We start from the raw sequence: 16324 nt of genomic DNA on the forward strand, positions 1-16324 counted from the left end.
ACTTCCGTTTGCAGTGAGAACTGGACTAGGTCTTCTTATTAATTTTATGATTTTCCTCTACAGCAGTGCTTCTCAAACTTTTAACATGCATATGAATCACTTGGGGACCTTGTTAAAATGCATATTCTGATTCAGTAAATCTGGAGGGGAGCCTAAAACTTCACATTTCTAACTTCAAAATTGATGCCAGCACTGTTGGCTTCTGAACCTAATGGAGAACCATGGATCACCATATTTTACAGATGTTTAGTAAGTAAACTCATTTTATTTTGTAGTTTCTTATGTTTTCACAGAAGGAAAAAAATTTTCAAGCTAAACTACAATCCTGTATTCTTCCTGAGAGACTGCTGATACTCTGATGTAACTAACCACTCCAACCTAGCCACTGAGGATTCTGGATAAGGTAAAAAAAGGCAGGGAAGAAAGACATCCCTACTTTAAAAATGTAAGTATAGAAAATGTTTTAATATGTTGACATGATATATAGCTGGAGTTGAAAATTATTGGTCTCTTGGTCAGGAGTCACCATCAGCTCACCTGAGGGAACTTTCATAACAGTGCTTCCCTCACCCCTCCCCCAGACAGATGCAGCCCAGAACTGACCGACACACACTTGGATTTTGATAATACAGTTTTTTTTTGAAAAAGAAAAGCAGAATCAGGGACTTCAAGTTTTAACTATTTGTTCCTATAAAGTAGTGTTATTAAGAACTCACAAGGTTAGGGGCACCTGGGTGGCTCAGTGGATTAGGCCTCTACCTTCGGCTCAGGTCACAATCTCAGGGTCCTGGGATGGAGGCCCGCATTGGGCTCTCTGCTCAGAGGGAGCCTGCTTCCCCCTCTCTCTCTGCCTGCCTCTCTGCCTACTTGTGATCTCTCTGTCAAATAAATAAGTAAAATCTTAAAAAAAAAAAAAACTCACAAGGTTCAACTTCTCTCATATGAAACAGAAACTACAATGCAAATTGCAAAAATAAAAACTTCAAAGATTTCAGAAGACCTATTATAATGTCAGATATCAGATACTTTCCCACATTAGCTTTTCCCCTTTTGCTAATCATTTTGCTAAAAATGTTTTTAAAGAGTATCTAATGTAATTCATCTCCTTCCTTCATTACTGTCAAATTAAGAGATACACAAAAATTGTTTTCTTAAAAGATTCACATATTATTTTCCACTTGAAAACTACTGTTTCCATAGTAACCAGCATTGATGTCACGGAATTTTTGCTGTTCCCATTTTAAGAATACTGAGGCATAAAAATGTTCTTACGAATTTATCTAAACAGATTAAGAAAAATGTAGAATAGATTACAAATGTACAAGCACAAGGTATTTTCCCCAAAGCTTATCACCAAATATTAAACAGTTCTTAAAGCATACCCTTTGGAAAATATAAGTGTACTCTGAAGAAAAAAATTTTCAACTGAGGTTAATTTAAATTAGATAGCTTAAATGAGGATGCAGTTTATGAAGTCAGTTTTGTTAGCTAGTTAAGAGATGCTAGAATAATGGCTCAGGGGACTCTTAAGCAACAACACAGAAATTCAGAAAAATTCTACTTAGGATCAGCAACAAAGGTTTTTCTCAATTTCTTTCTAAAGTTAAGTCCTGTAGAAAATCTCACCCAAGTTACCCCAGGGGTCTTGCATCTGTTCTTAAGCACTTTTTTTGGAGGGGGGGGAGGTAGGGAAGATACACTTTTGTTCTGCAGTCCTAGTTTTTAAAGAATCAGAGTACACAATACCGAAAAAATTAATTTTTAGGGAAGTTATTTATATGCTAAAGGAATTCTTACACACATATGAACAGGGGAAAAAAGTTTCCTTGTCCATGAAGTACTATTAAGAAATGGGGCGAGGTGGGGGAGGATCTGAAACAATCTAAATATTCATGGATAAATTAACCATGAAATAGAAAGCCAAAATTAACAAACAAGATGTAAGTGTGTATACATGGATAAACTTCAAAACCAATGTCGAATGAAAAAAACAAATCACAAGTACATCCCCTGGGCCACTTACTAAAAATTGTTAAATAAAGCACAATACTATATATCATTTATTTTAAAAATACATGTAAGGGGGTGCCTGGGTGGCGCAGTTGGTTAAGCATCCAACTCGTGATCTTAGCTCAGGTTTTGGTATCAGGGGTGTGAATTCAAGCCCCACACTGGGTGTGGAGTCTACTTTAAAAAAAAAAAAAAAAAAAAAAAAACGGATATATATATGCCAACTTCAAGAGTGTGTGTGTGTGTGTGTGTGTGTGTGTGTGTGTGTAGAGGAAGGGAAGAAAAGAAGAAAAAGATGTTGGGAGACCCCTTCAACTTGTAAAGTGACATTTTATTTCTCTTTAAAAATGATTCAAAACAATTAGGGTAAATACTATGCATTAGATCTAGGCAATGGGCGCTTGGACATCTATAATATTTTCCTATCATTTTTATAAGTTTGAAATATGTTACAATTGTTTTTAATGAAGACTTTTAGATTACTTCAGAATTTACTTCACAGAAAAAGTCACTTCTATTTATTGAATGACTCCATGACTTTGGGCCAGGTACCGTTGAGAGGAACCCCCTCAACAACCCTGAAATTTAGCAATTATCCCCAATTCAGAGATTAGAAATATGGACACAATTTTTTTAAAAGAAAAAGCAGTATATGCATCAAGATTTCTATCTGGGGGGGCACCTGGGTGGCTCAGTGGGTTAAGCCTCTACCTTCAGCCCAGGTCATAAACTCAGGGTCCTGGGATGGAGCAGGGAGCCTGCTTCTCCCTCTCAATCTCTGCCAGCCTCTCTGCCTACTTGTGATCTCTGTCTGTCAAATAAATAAGTAAAATCTTAAAAAAAAAAAAAATTCTATCTGGGCTTTTATAACAAGCCCATGCTATTTCCTCTATACCAAATTTACAATGTTACAGGATAATTCTTATAAAAAATCATTGTTCCCCAGTAGCATAGCCATAGGAAAGGAGACACAATTCAGTCCATTATTTTTGAAAAGATGTTTATCACTTAAAACAAATCCCTGATATCAGTTCATCTATCCTTATAAAGTAAAAAATGACAAGTACAGATTACGTGTGGGCTTAACAAGTTTGATTTTGTGTCACTGGGAAAGGTAAACTGATAAACATCTGAAATTTGAGATTTTTAGATCCTTAAAGTCCTGGATTAAACTGGAGTCCTGGACAAAAAAAATTAGAGTAACCAAAATAATTAAAAACTACAGATACACATGTCTTCCTTGAATAGGAATAAAAAAAATATGTCTGCTATAGCACAGTCTAGCTGTAATTTAATTATACATGGATCTGAGCTATACTGACAATATTTAATTAGCCAACACCACACCATAAAACAGTGAGTCCAATGTACACTAAAGCTTAAGAACCAACTGGGTGGCTTGTTTGGAATACAGACTCTTGGACCTCAACTCCAGAGCTGATTCAGCTGATCAGGAGCCAGTCCAGGAACCTACATTTGTAAAAGCACCCCACTAACCACCACCAAGGTCATTCCGATGCAAGGGGGTTAAAGGACTAGAAGTAGGAATGTGTAAGTCTTTATTCCTTCAACAAACACTCACTCAACACCCACAACAAGGTTCTAAGAATTGCAAAATTCACTAGTGAACAAATTAAAAAAAAAAAGTCCTGCCCTTAGGAGTTTATTACATCCTAAAGTGAGAAAATAGAAAACAAGAAAACAAATAAATGACATTGGCTAGTGTTAAGTATAGTACAGAGAAAAATAAAGCAGGTTAAAGGAAATGGAACAGGGGCTTGCTATTTCATGAAAGAATGATCAGGCAAAGCTTCTCTAATAAGGAAACAGTTGAGCAGAAAACTGAAAGAAGTGATAGTATCTGGGAGAATGGGTGAAAACATAATTAGTAACTTTCTCACTCTTCGAAATAATGTATGAAATAATTTTAGGTGTATCTTCTACTATAGAAGAGGGAAAAACACTGTCTATTCTGGGTTAATAGGTACGTAATACCCCTTTAATCCTCAAAGTCGTTTTGTTTGGTAAACTATGAGTTTCCCTGTTTGCATAAAGGAGGACTATGAGGTTCAGATTAAGCAATCTGCAAGGACACAGATTTCCTAAGTAATCAAATCTGTATGCACACTCAGGTCCTTGTCAAATCCATCTTCCAACTATGCCAAATGAGCATGTCTGTTGAATAAACTCAGAGCTGAATTGTTACCTGCTCAAGATATCTAGAAAGCTGAAAAAAAGTTACCAAAACCACAATTTGTTTTAAAAAAAGAAGAAGAAGAAGAGGGATTTATCTCCTTTAAAACAAATCTTAGCATACAGCTACTTTTCCCTCTTTCCAAAAATTTGTCAAAATTTATTTATATAGTCAGCAAAGCATTTATACCATCCCCCAACATGTGGGAAATAATCTTTTTTCTCTTCATTAGCTTTCTAGAAGGGCAAATTTTAAATTGGAGACATTTAAAATATGAGATGCAATAAAATTATATTTGCCCATCTTTGGTAAGGTATGCATATATATTTACATGTAAATAAATGTGTAATTCATTGTTTCATATGGTACACCTATACAATGTGTCATCAATAACTGACGAAGGTCCCCCACCCCATCTACTTCAAGCTAGTAGTAACTAGAGAGCAAGGCACTATACTTGATACCAGAGAAATGCAATTTGCTGATAACAGTCCTTACTCTCAAGGCTCCAACAAAAACAAGTATAAAAGAACAGTAAAGAAAGCACTACATTAAATTATTTAGCTAGTGTTATCAGTGAAGACATCATCTGGAGAAGGCTGCATCTCTCTGAGCCCTGAAAATCAAATTAAGGCTAACCTTCAAAGTTTAGGCTAAGAATACTAGGCATTATCCTGAGAGACAAGGAAAATTTTGAGGCAGACAAGTGACAGGATCACAGCTGTGCTGCAGAGATAAACCAAAGTGATGAGTGTGTAAGAAGTATAATGAGAATCTAAAAACAGGGAAATCAGATATTAAGTAACTAGAAGAGCCTAAGTATAAGGTGAGAAGCCCAAAGTCAGAACGTGACAGTAAAAATGAAAAGCAATGCATGTAAGAGCTAGCCAGTTCCTCTTCAACATCCCCCTCTGAACTAGGCAACAGGATACGCTAAATTATTCCTTATTTCTATAAGGAATATATTCTTTTCTTATAAGCCTTTATAAAACAACAACACACTAAATTTCCATTTCCAAAAGTAATTTTGGCAGGGATCAGGTATGCATCAAAACCAGAGTAGGTTTCCTTGACTCAGGCAAACCACTGAATCATTCCCTTTTGGCCCCCAAATTAACTCAGCAGTGAGTTAAAGATATTAAATCCACAGAAAAGCTACTGAAATTTGGGATAATCAGTTAGCAAAGGAGTCATTAATACACACACAGATCCAGGCTTAAATTTAGAATAAGGTTTTTATGATCAATCTCAAATAGGTTATCTGCCAAGACTCTGGAAATAAGATGCTACATTCCATTTTGCCACGACTCTCTACCTTAGATGGCTCATTATAGCAGCAGTTTATTTATTTAAGAAAGAAAGAAAGAGAGAAAGGAGGGAAGGAGGGAGGAAGAAAGAAAGAAAATTGATTATCTATCTGAGAGAGTGTGGGGGGGGCAGGGAGAGAGGAACAAGCAAACTCCCCACTGAGTGTGGAGCCTGACAAGGGAGGGGCTCAATCCCAGGACCCTGGTATCATGACATGAGCTGAAGTCAGATGCCTAACCAACTGAGGAACCCAGATGCCCCTATCAGCACTTTAAAAAAACAAAGTATACACTCAAACACAGGCAAAATTCCTACTAAGAAAAGAGCTGTAGGAAGAAAGGAATAGTGCAAAACAGACAAACATCCTTCCAAGTAGATATATGTGACTAATCTGAAAGAACTTGAAAAACAAAAGGGATAAGAAAGTCAGAGATTCTCATTATACTCTTCCTTTTATCCTTTCTCTAGTTTGGCAACTTTTAGAGTACATACACATCAGGATTCTTTGAAGCTGATAAAAGAGATGCTCAAAACAGACAGGGGAACACATCTGTATAGTTTTTAAGAAGTCACATTTAGGACTATTCAGGCAGTTTTTCCAGGAATCAGCCAGTTATTTAAATCAGTTCTTTGCTCGACTTGGCTACAAAAACAGCGCATATTCTCTTTTTATTACACATGCTCTACCACCTTCAGTTACTTCTATTTAACTGCTTTTAAATGCTTTTTAAGTATCCCTTCTGGAAAAATTCTTACAAAGGAGAGACAAATCCTTAAACTATTTTGTAAAAAACCTTACCATATACTGCCTTTTTATCCTCACACAAGTGGTATATCCTACTCTCTGCCTCCTAAGACCCACCCATTCTTCAAGGTCTGACAAAGCCCACCCTTCTCCTTGAAGTCTTCCTCAGTAACACTAGCACAGAGTAACTGCTACTTCTGAAATTATAAACTTAATGATACACTTTACTAACAAATATGCATAAGGTCTATCTGATCTCCCAACTACATGAAAGCTTAGAACAGGGCTCTGTTCCTACACTTTTCTACACAGGTACTCATTACAAGCAACTGAAAAGCCCTTTCATAAGGTAGGTGGCTCAATATGTCAACTGATAACATCAAGGGAAAAACTTGTTCTTTGTCTAAAAATGGTCTTCTATCAGCCTGCCCTCCTCCACCTCTTTACTCCCGAAGAAAACTAGTGTCTTTACCCTGAAGGAGTGATAACTCTGTACACTCAAAACAAGGCAAGTGTTTTTAAGACATTATCTTTTCATCTTAAACTTCCAAAGTAGGGTCTTTTTTTTTTAGTTAATTAGTTAAAGAAGCTGAAGCTTGGGGTGGTTAACAATCCATACCAAGCTCCTGGGCACCAAAACTGATGCCCATACTGTCTGCCATTAAAGAGTCAGGAATAAAAAATTCTTCAGGAAGAACTCAAAACAGTTAAAAAAACAAAACAAAACGAAACAAAAAAAAACCACCCTCCTTGAGGCGCCTGGGCAGCCCAGTGGGTTAATGCCTCTGCCTTCAGCTCAGGTCATGATCCTGGGGTCCTGGGATCGAGCCCGAGTCGGGCTCTCTGCTCAGCAGGGAGCCTGCTTCCCTTCCTCTCTCTGCCTGCCTCTCTGCCTACTTGTGATCTCTGTCTGTCAAATAAATAAAAAAATCTTTAAAAATTAAAAAAAAAAAAAAAAAAAAAACCACCCTCTGGCAGCATACCTAAAAATTCAGAAGAGACTAGCACCAGTAAGTTGAAAAGTTGCCAATTAACTTAAGAAAACACTCATGGAACCATTTAAAAAAATTTTTTTTCAAAAACACAATATACCCACAAAATTAAGAAGTCAAACATGAAAAAGTCCCTTATGTACAAAAGGGCTTTTACAAAACAGTAAGGAAAACACTGAGAGATGGTCCAAGAAGATGAAAATGCAATTAATAAAAAGAATACACATTCAGGGCACCCGGGTGGCTCAGATGGTAAAGTGTCTGCCTTCGGCTCAGGTCATGATCCCAGGGTCCTGGGATGGAGCCCCACATCGGGCTCCCTGCTTCTCCTTCTCCCTCTGCCTGCCACTCTGCCTACTTGCACTCTCTCTGTCAAATAAATAAATAAATCTTTTTAAAAATGCATATTCAGGGGCGCCTGGGTGGCTCAGTGGGTTAAGCCGCTGCCTTCGGCTCAGGTCATGATCTCAGGGTCCTGGGATCGAGTCCCGCATCGGGCTCTCTGCTCGGCAGGGAGCCTGCTTCTCTCTCTCTCTGTCTCTCTCTCTCTCTCTCTCTGCCTGCCTCTCTGTCTGCTTGTGATCTCTCTCTGTCAAATCAATAAATAAAATCTTTAAAAAAAAATAAATAAAATAAAAATGCATATTCAGTTATTAAAATTTAAACATCAGCTGTAATCAAAGAAATACAAATGCAACAGTAAGATCCTCTACCTATGTGTTGGCATTTATTTTTAAATAACAACACCCACTTGTAAACAAAGTATTTGCAAACAAGTACAAACCTAACCCAAACACAAGATAAATCAGAATTTTCTGAATGGACTGGCTGATGTGTCTTCAATATTGAATACCTTTCAATGGTACAAACATATACTTTTAAGACTTTATCCTAAAGGTCAAGACTTATCTACAGAAATGTTTAGCCAGCATTATTTACAAAAAATAACCCTGTATGTAGATGAAGGATTAGTTTAGTATGACAATGCCATTCTAAAAATCATGTTGAAGAGATTATTTAATCACAAAGGGAAATACAATGAATGGAAAAGTAAATTACAAAATTACAGTAAGATCCCAATTTAGAAAACATTAAATTATGCATTAAAAAAGGATATATACTACAAGATGTATACCCTAATGCTAGCAGTGCTTACCACTAGTAGGTATTTTTACTTTCTTCTTTATTTGTATTTTCCAAAATGTCTACAAAGATTTATTGCTTTAGACATTAAAAAAAAAAAAATTAAAACTTTCACTACGTATAAATTACCTATGACTTGTAACAGATTAAGAGCCATGATCACAAGCTCTGATCAATCACAAGTTTAGCTGTAATTTAAAGGCAGTAAGTTTCTTTTTTTTTTTTTTATATTTTATTTATTTATTTGACAGAGATCACAAGTAGGCAGAGAGGCAGGCAGACAGACAGACAGAGAGAGAGAGAGAGAGAGGGAAGCAGGCTCTTGGCTGAGCAGAGAGCCCGATGCGGGACTCAATCCCAGGACCTTGAGATCATGACCTGAGCCGAAGGCAGCCGCTTAACCCACTGAGCCACCCAGGTGCCCCTAAAGGCAGTAAGTTTCTATCTTAATATCGAATTGTTGGACTTCTGGCATCAACATTGTTCAACCTTTCTGAGAACTTCCAGCCTATGCTTCTGAATTTGCGAAACAATACCCAAGGCCACTGCCATTCTCCTTCAATAAAAATCCTCTCAACTCTAAACAAACTCCGCAGATCATATTGTAGTATCTATTTTAAAATTAAAGTGCTGATGAAGAGAGTGATTTCTGAAGATGTGATTAAAAACTAACTTCAAAAAAATCTTAAGAACAAGGGTGATTCATGTCAAAGTTTCTCTACAACTTACTTCAAAAACAACTCACCCCCCCTTCTGATAAAATTAAACTTAATCCAAGTTTTAATATCTCATTGGGGCGCCTGGGTGGCTCAGTGGGTTAAAGCCTCTGCCTTCAGCTCTGGTCCTAGTCCAGGGGTCCTAGGATGGAGCCCCACATCGCATAGGTCTCTCTGCTCAGCAGGGAGCCTGCTTCCTCCTCTCTCTCTGCCTGCCTCTCTGCCTACTTGTGATCTCTGTCTGTCAAATAAATAAATGAAATCTTTAAAAAAAAAAAAATTTGAAAAAAAACTACTATCTCATAAACCCATTCACTCAAATATGAAATGAGAAGCTCATTTAGCATGCCAATTCCACCCCCCTTTAAAAGAGAGTTTCCTTGGGGCGCCTGGGTGGCTCAGCAGGTTAAAGCTTCTGCCTTCCACTCAGGTCATGATCCCAGAGTTCTGGGATCATGCCCCGCATTGGGCTCTCTGTTCAGCAGGGAGCCTGCTTCCTTCTCTCTCTGCCTGCCTCTCTGCCTACTTGTGATCTCCGTCTCTGTCAATAAATAAATAAATAAATAAAATCTTTAAAAGACAGTTTTCTTATAGAAGACTTTAAAGTTTCTACTGTGCCTTCACAGATTATCTATTTAATAAAAACAAAACCAAAAAACCTTTAAGTTTGCTAGGGCAGATTATTACCTACCAGGAAGGAAAAAATGTTATTACAGAGCTAATATTAAAATCCAGCCCTCCATTCAAAATCCATTCTGAAGATCAAAATAAGTTCACAGAATTCAGAAGTTAAAATATATCCTAGTCACTATTCATGACACTAAATGATTACATGTAAGGGGAAAAAAGCTTTTAATGGGATTCACAATTTGTGTACAATCTGTGTACTTAAGTCAATCATTCTTTAGGCATTTTTGTACAAAACAGACTCCAGTTAGATTCTGCACATTTACTACCTGAAAGGTAAAACGCACTCTACGTGAAAACTGCCATGACCTTAAGAAAGTACTTCATATTGAATCCTATACTGGAAATAAACAATTTCAGAAGCCTATTTTGCTCTGATTGATTCTCTAAAGTGCAAGTTTATTGAAATAAAGACAGCTGAGAAGTATGAATGTTATTTTTATCTTATAAAAACCAAACAAAGGTTTTTCAGGTCACATATTCTGAAATTTAACTTTTCGTTCAAAACAATGACACATTATAGTAATACTACCATCAACAGAAGTCTGCCATTGGGTTAAGCACTTTCATCACATTTAATACTTGCAATACCCCTCATCAGGAACACATTATGAGCATTCTACAGGTAAAGTTAAAAATTTACCCGCCACCCTTGCCCAAACTAAACCGCTGTCTACACAGCAGGGAAAAACATTAGAAGAAACTGACAGGAAATATGCACATATATACATATAATAGCGTAAGTAGTCAAATAGGCACATTCTTACATAAGCATTACAGTCTCTTACACACAGACAGCTTTACAATTTATAAAACATCTGTACCTATCTCACTTCTTTCCCACAACAGTCCTATTACAGGATTACTATCACTGCTATGTGTGAGGGGCTTCAAGGCTCAAAGAGTTTATTCACTCAGCTTTTGATTCCTTTCCTCATTCTTTCCCATTACACTATCTTGACTTCTCTATAATTAAAAAAACATTGCCCCCACAATACAAAGAGGAAATGTACTATAGATCCTTGACAAGCATCTTTCAAATTTACACAGCTCACCACGCTATTAAAATTACTGGTTATTCTAACTTAGAGCATAAACAAAAATATAATTTGTATGAATTTTCATTAAGCTGGTTCATTAACAAGGAATCCCCTAAATCCTACTTGTACTGGCCAGAAAACTAAACCCCAAGTCAAAAGTGCATACTATCTCCTTGGGAAAACAAAGTACATATATGTTAGTCTTTTGTGACTTAACAGTTGCTTCTAATAGATCTCATCTGCCCATAAAATCAACTACCTATAGCCATCTGTCCCACAGTAGATAGTGAGGATGGCTACTTAATTAAGTACACATTTTAAAAAATCTACCTAAGTTTAGCAAATATGTGTACACCTAAACACACGGAGATATGATTACCAATAACTTAAAAAATCATTTGTAATAGTTACCTTGGCTTTGTACTTTGTACTTCTCAATGTCATTAACAAGCAGAATTGTTCTACTTCATGAATTCTTCTTTCTACATCTACCTTTTCCCTTCTTACTTTAAAATTTCCCACTCCACTTAGTAACTCGCTCTAGCTTTACTTATAACTGTCCCAGCTTCTCATTAGTATGGTTTCAGACATCACTCATTCAACAGTTTTACCAAGACATTTCTAATTATGTATGTGATAAGAAAGCACTCAACCATTCTTTCTATAGGATGGGTAGTGAGTGATAAAGAGAAGAACGTTAGGGTTCGAAGCCAGATGCCCAAGAAAGAATTCTTGAGACATCTTTGGTGCAAAATGGTGATTTTATTAAAGCATAAGGGCATGGGGTGCCTGGGTGGCTCAGTGGGTTAAAGCCTCTGCCTTCAGCTCAGGTCATGATTCCAGGAAGCCTGCTTTCCCCTCTCCCTCTCTGCCTGCCTCCCTGCCTACTTGTGATCTGTCAAATAAATAAATAAATATCTTTTATTTAAAAAAAAAAAATCACAAGGACAGAACCCATGGCAGAAAAAGCTGCACTGGGGAATCGAGGAGTATATAGCCCATTACATACTTCCAAGTTGGGAGGGAGTTAGGGATAGTGTAAGTCTCTAAGGAATTTTGGAAGCAAGGTTTCCAGGACCTTGAGGGAGCTAGCTATTGTTGGGAAAAGATCATTTATTACTGTCTAATAAAACCTGAGTCATGAGACCCTTCAGATGTATACTGGTGGGTCATATGCTTGGAGGATGGTTGCCAACACATATCTTGGGGAGCTTTTGCTTACAACTGCGTGTCAAATAGGTCTTCCAACTGAGCATAAACAAATTTTTAAAATGCATCTTGCTAAAAAGTATCAAAAATGTAAAAATATGCCTTGAACTACAGCATGGAATGAGGTGACAGGTACTCTTTAACAACTGCTTAATATCAGACAGATGGAAAAAGCACAATTTTGGAAAACTTTCTAAACAATTTCAAGAAAGTTACTTTCAGCTATGGATATTTAAAAACTTTATCCTAAAGTTAAAACACACTGGCAAACTAAAATCGAATCCCAAAATAGCTGCACCCAACTTAAAGCCAGAATCTCATTTTAACTCACCATTTATTTTCCCTACAATAATTACCTCTTTACTGTATGTAAAACAGCTCCTTCTTCCCCAAATAAAGAATTTCCAAGAGATTTAATCCTACAAAGCCATTAAAGTACAAGATTACGTAATGCTTTATAAAGACCCTACATTCCTAACGAAAGTAAGCATTTCTCTTAAGAGACACAAAGCACCTTCCTAAGACTAAACTACTATGGCACCTGACTCACCCCAACTCAATTCTTCAAGTTTACTTATTCAGAAAGCAGAGGGAGACAAAGAGTTTCTTATACACACTCAAATATAGCTGAGTTCCTACTCATTCACAGCCTGTTTGCTCTGACTAAACACAAATCTTAAGAAGTTTTATTGGGATTTTAATGCTGTACTGAGTGAGTAGAAAGCAAATGAAAATGTTTTAGGCAGTCATTCGATAGGTATGGTTATCAAGGAAAGGGCTACCTCCAAGAGTGGGGGGGGGACATAACACACAAAAATCTGAGTAGCAAACAGAATGTTTAATAAATGGTGGGCCCTATTTAACAACTCTTAAGAATCACATCTCTTCTCAATGTACCACAAAATAAAAATGATGTTCATAACCATGATCAAATCATGAAGTTATGCTTCTCCTAATAAGGCAAGTATATAAAACACGTTGAGGGGTGCCTGGGTGGTTCAGTGGGTTAAGCCTCTGCCTTCAGCTCGGGTCTTGAACTCAGGGTCCTGGGATGGAGCAGGGAGCCTGCTTCCCCCTCTCTCTGCCTACCTCTCTGTCTACTTACGATCTCTGTCAAATAAACAAATAAAATCTTAAAAAAACAAAACAAAACCACTTTGAAACTACATCTAAAATGATTACGTTAAAATATATATAAGTTCAAGAGCAAACACACACACAACACACACACCCCTAGGGTCCAAAAGATCCAAATCAATCCATCAGCATTCCAAAACTAATTACTTGAGAATTCCAACCAGAAGAGATCTAAGGCAAAACCTCTCTTCTCTGGTGGTGTGTTGTGTTGTGTTGTGTTGTGTGGGGTGTGTGTGTGTGTGTGTGTTTCTATGCAAACAGTTCTCTCAAGTACTTTTGTTGGCAGGCAATAATAAAATAAGCTTTATTTCCTGTTCTTTATCCTGTATCAAAACTCTAGTCTGTCATCACCTCTGACATATGTTCAGCACATCCAAAGGTTACCATGAATGATGAAATATATTTCACATAAACTTTCCTAACTGAAGTTAATCTTCACGGATAACACCTTATCAAAATGTTTCACATTTCATCTCACAAAACCTTTATCAGACTGTGGAAAGAGGAATCTGAAGACCACAAATTCACATGTAGTGTCGTGTATAAACTCTTACGTATTCCATGGCCGTACTTACCTAACCGTAAGCTTTCACTGTTTATAAGCCTTTGAAAAACTTTATGCCTTTAAGTACTATCAAAATTCTCAATCAGGATTACATGCGTTCAGTTCACACCAGCGCGAAAGATCAAATGCTGAACTCCTAAAAATAGGGGTGTTATGAGAGGGACACACAACACTCCGCTGCCAAAGCAAACGCGTCTTGGAGAGGGCAGGGGCGCTCCTTGTACACGTACAGTAGCAGCTCACATTCCGCAAAACCGGGGAGCGAAGGATCAGGTGACTTCACACCCCAGACACTTGAGAGTCTGATCGGGCCTTACTATACGGTCTAAGTGACTAGTAAACTGTTCGCAACCCTAGTTTAACAACTAAATCTGGACTTGCATCCTAGCCACGTGAAACCCGCGCCAATAGGTTTGGGGGCCGAGGAGCCCCAGAACCCGAGACCCGGGGCACAGCCCTGGCCTGCGGACTACGATTCCCTCCTGGAAGGGTGTCTGGAGAGCTTTCCGACCTGGCAGCGAGGTGCCTGCTCCCCCCGCGCGCTCCGCGTCCTCCTCCTCCGTGGGGTTCATAAAGCCCCGGCCACCCTTGCCTCCCTTTCTGACAGAAGGACAGAGAGCAGAGTGCCCGCCAGGAGACATCGCCCTGCGGCGTCCGGAACTCTCCCAACACCCAGCCGCGGCGCCACCGACCTCCCCGCGCCCCAGGTCTGCGGCCCCAGCTCACGGCCGCCCCCTCAGGTCGGGGTGGACGCGACGGCAGCCACGCGGCGGGAGGGCAGGGGGCCGGGCCGGGCGCAGATGCGCTCGCAGCCCGTTCACCCGACAGCAGCCGGAGCCGCTGCTCCAGGGCCGCCCTTTCAGGCCGCGCGCCGCGGAAGGTCGGGGCGCGGCGGGGGCTGGGCCCGGCGGCCGTCAGACGAGGAGGCGGGAGGAGAGCTGAACCAGCCGGGGCCGACGACCCCGCCGCCTGCGGCCGGTGCCCGCGGGTCCGAGCGGCCCGCGCCTTGTCCCCACCCGGGCCCTGCGGCCTCCGCCCCGCCGGCGCGTACCTAGGAAGGTCGTGGACGAGACGTGGTTAACCCCGGTGCTTGGGTCGCTGGTCCCCCGCCGCCGCCGCAGCCCCTGGTGCGGCTGCTGCCTCCGCGCTGCCTCGTCCCCCTCCGCCATCTTGTACCGATTTAAAATTAACTCCCCACTGACGTCAAACGCCGCCGCCGCTTTATCAACCTCCCGGGAGCCGGCGGGACGCCCGCGGGTCCTAGCGCCGCCTGTAGCCAGCGTCGCCTTGTCCTCCCCACTCCCTCCGCCGTCCCGCCCATCGGCGCCCTCGCTCCGCCTCCGCCTTGCCAGCCTCCCTGCCCGCCTGCCTGCCAGTCGCTAGGTTTCCCTGGCCTTCCACTGCTAGAAGGGATTGGGCGGCGCCCCCACCGCGATCGCCTCGCTCCACAAGGCTCTGAGCTCAGTACCACACCCCCTTAGCGCTGGGCTGGTCCGTGTAAACGCAGAAGGGATCTCCAGAGAACCAAGTCCCTCCTTCCCCGTTCAGTAACCCAATTCTTTTTACTGCTCTTCTTCGTAATCGTTAACTCGTGCCCTGCACACGCGGTTGCTTTCGCACGCCTTTCTTTCTCTTTTTTATCCTCCACTTTCTCCTCCACAGCTGTTCTCCCTCTCCCTCTCCGTCCCCTCTCCCAAGCTATTGCTCTGCTTTTCCTTTTGATCTTTCCTCATCCAAGTCCCTAATGTTGCTTCCCCTCCGGAGACCATCCTATGGTTTGTTTGCAATGGTTCCATCTGCTTAGGAGACCCTCCACCTGTCTTCCTGACTCTGCATACCCTTTCCTGATCCCAGTACCTGCAGGGACAAGTCAGAAAGCACTGTCATCAGATAATGAATGGTAGCAGGTCCTTTACTATGATGAACCCTCTTGTGAGAATCCAGTGATATCCTGTAGAAAGTTAAGTCACTTTTTAAAATTAATACCAGCCTGTGGAAGCTTTTGTGAAATGCGGTCTCTTTTCTTTTGGATTTTTTACCACATCACCAATACATTAAAAAGTCCTTTTCTTGGTAAAGATAGGTATCCAGTTGTCCAAACTGCTGTCTTGTCCAGGTCTTCTCACAAGTCTAAAAATCAGGGCCTTTCCTCCTGCTTAATCTCTAGAAAAGCACTGGTGTCCTAGAAGCTTCCACATGCCATTGTATCAGGGTTTCCACTGGGCTGTTAGTTTATTCATCTGTTTTCTGTCTTTATGGAAAGGGATTTGGAGCTCCTCCTGGACTTCCTACTCCCTGCCTCCTGGTTCAGTGCCCCTAAGCTCCCAGCCATAAGCCTGGCTTGATGATGGATTTCCTTTCATAATCTCCCTATGTGGCATCTATTTAATGTTGCCCACAATCTGCTTTACGCAAGCCATCATCGTGGGCAAGAAGATGCAAAAATGAGTATTTTTGCCGTCAAAGAATAACGTTTCAGTGAGAGCTAGCAGTTAACTTAGTACTCAGTGCACCCCATCATGAACCCCCAGAGACCTAAGGCTACACCCCTCCTCTTCTATTGACCTAACCGCTTTCT

General features: G+C 40.2%; 1 protein-coding gene across 3 annotated transcripts in view; it reads right to left on the minus strand.

The window, feature by feature from the left end:
* The window catches only part of LOC111158434 (atlastin GTPase 2), a 58515-nt gene extending 43545 nt beyond the window's left edge, over positions 1–14970 (minus strand). For all 3 annotated transcript variants that reach the window (XM_022520449.1, XM_022520450.1, XM_022520451.1), the window contains exon 1: positions 14798–14970. In XM_022520449.1, coding sequence (XP_022376157.1) covers positions 14798–14915 — 118 coding nt within the window. In that variant the 5' untranslated portion in view covers positions 14916–14970. The remainder of the gene's footprint in view (positions 1–14797) is intronic.
* Positions 14971–16324: the final 1354 nt, after the last annotated feature.

The sequence above is a fragment of the Enhydra lutris genome, unplaced genomic scaffold (genome assembly GCF_002288905.1).
Source record: "Enhydra lutris kenyoni isolate GAN:26980312 unplaced genomic scaffold, ASM228890v2 scaffoldscaffold59, whole genome shotgun sequence".
In the NCBI taxonomy this organism is placed as follows: Eukaryota; Metazoa; Chordata; class Mammalia; order Carnivora; family Mustelidae; genus Enhydra; species Enhydra lutris.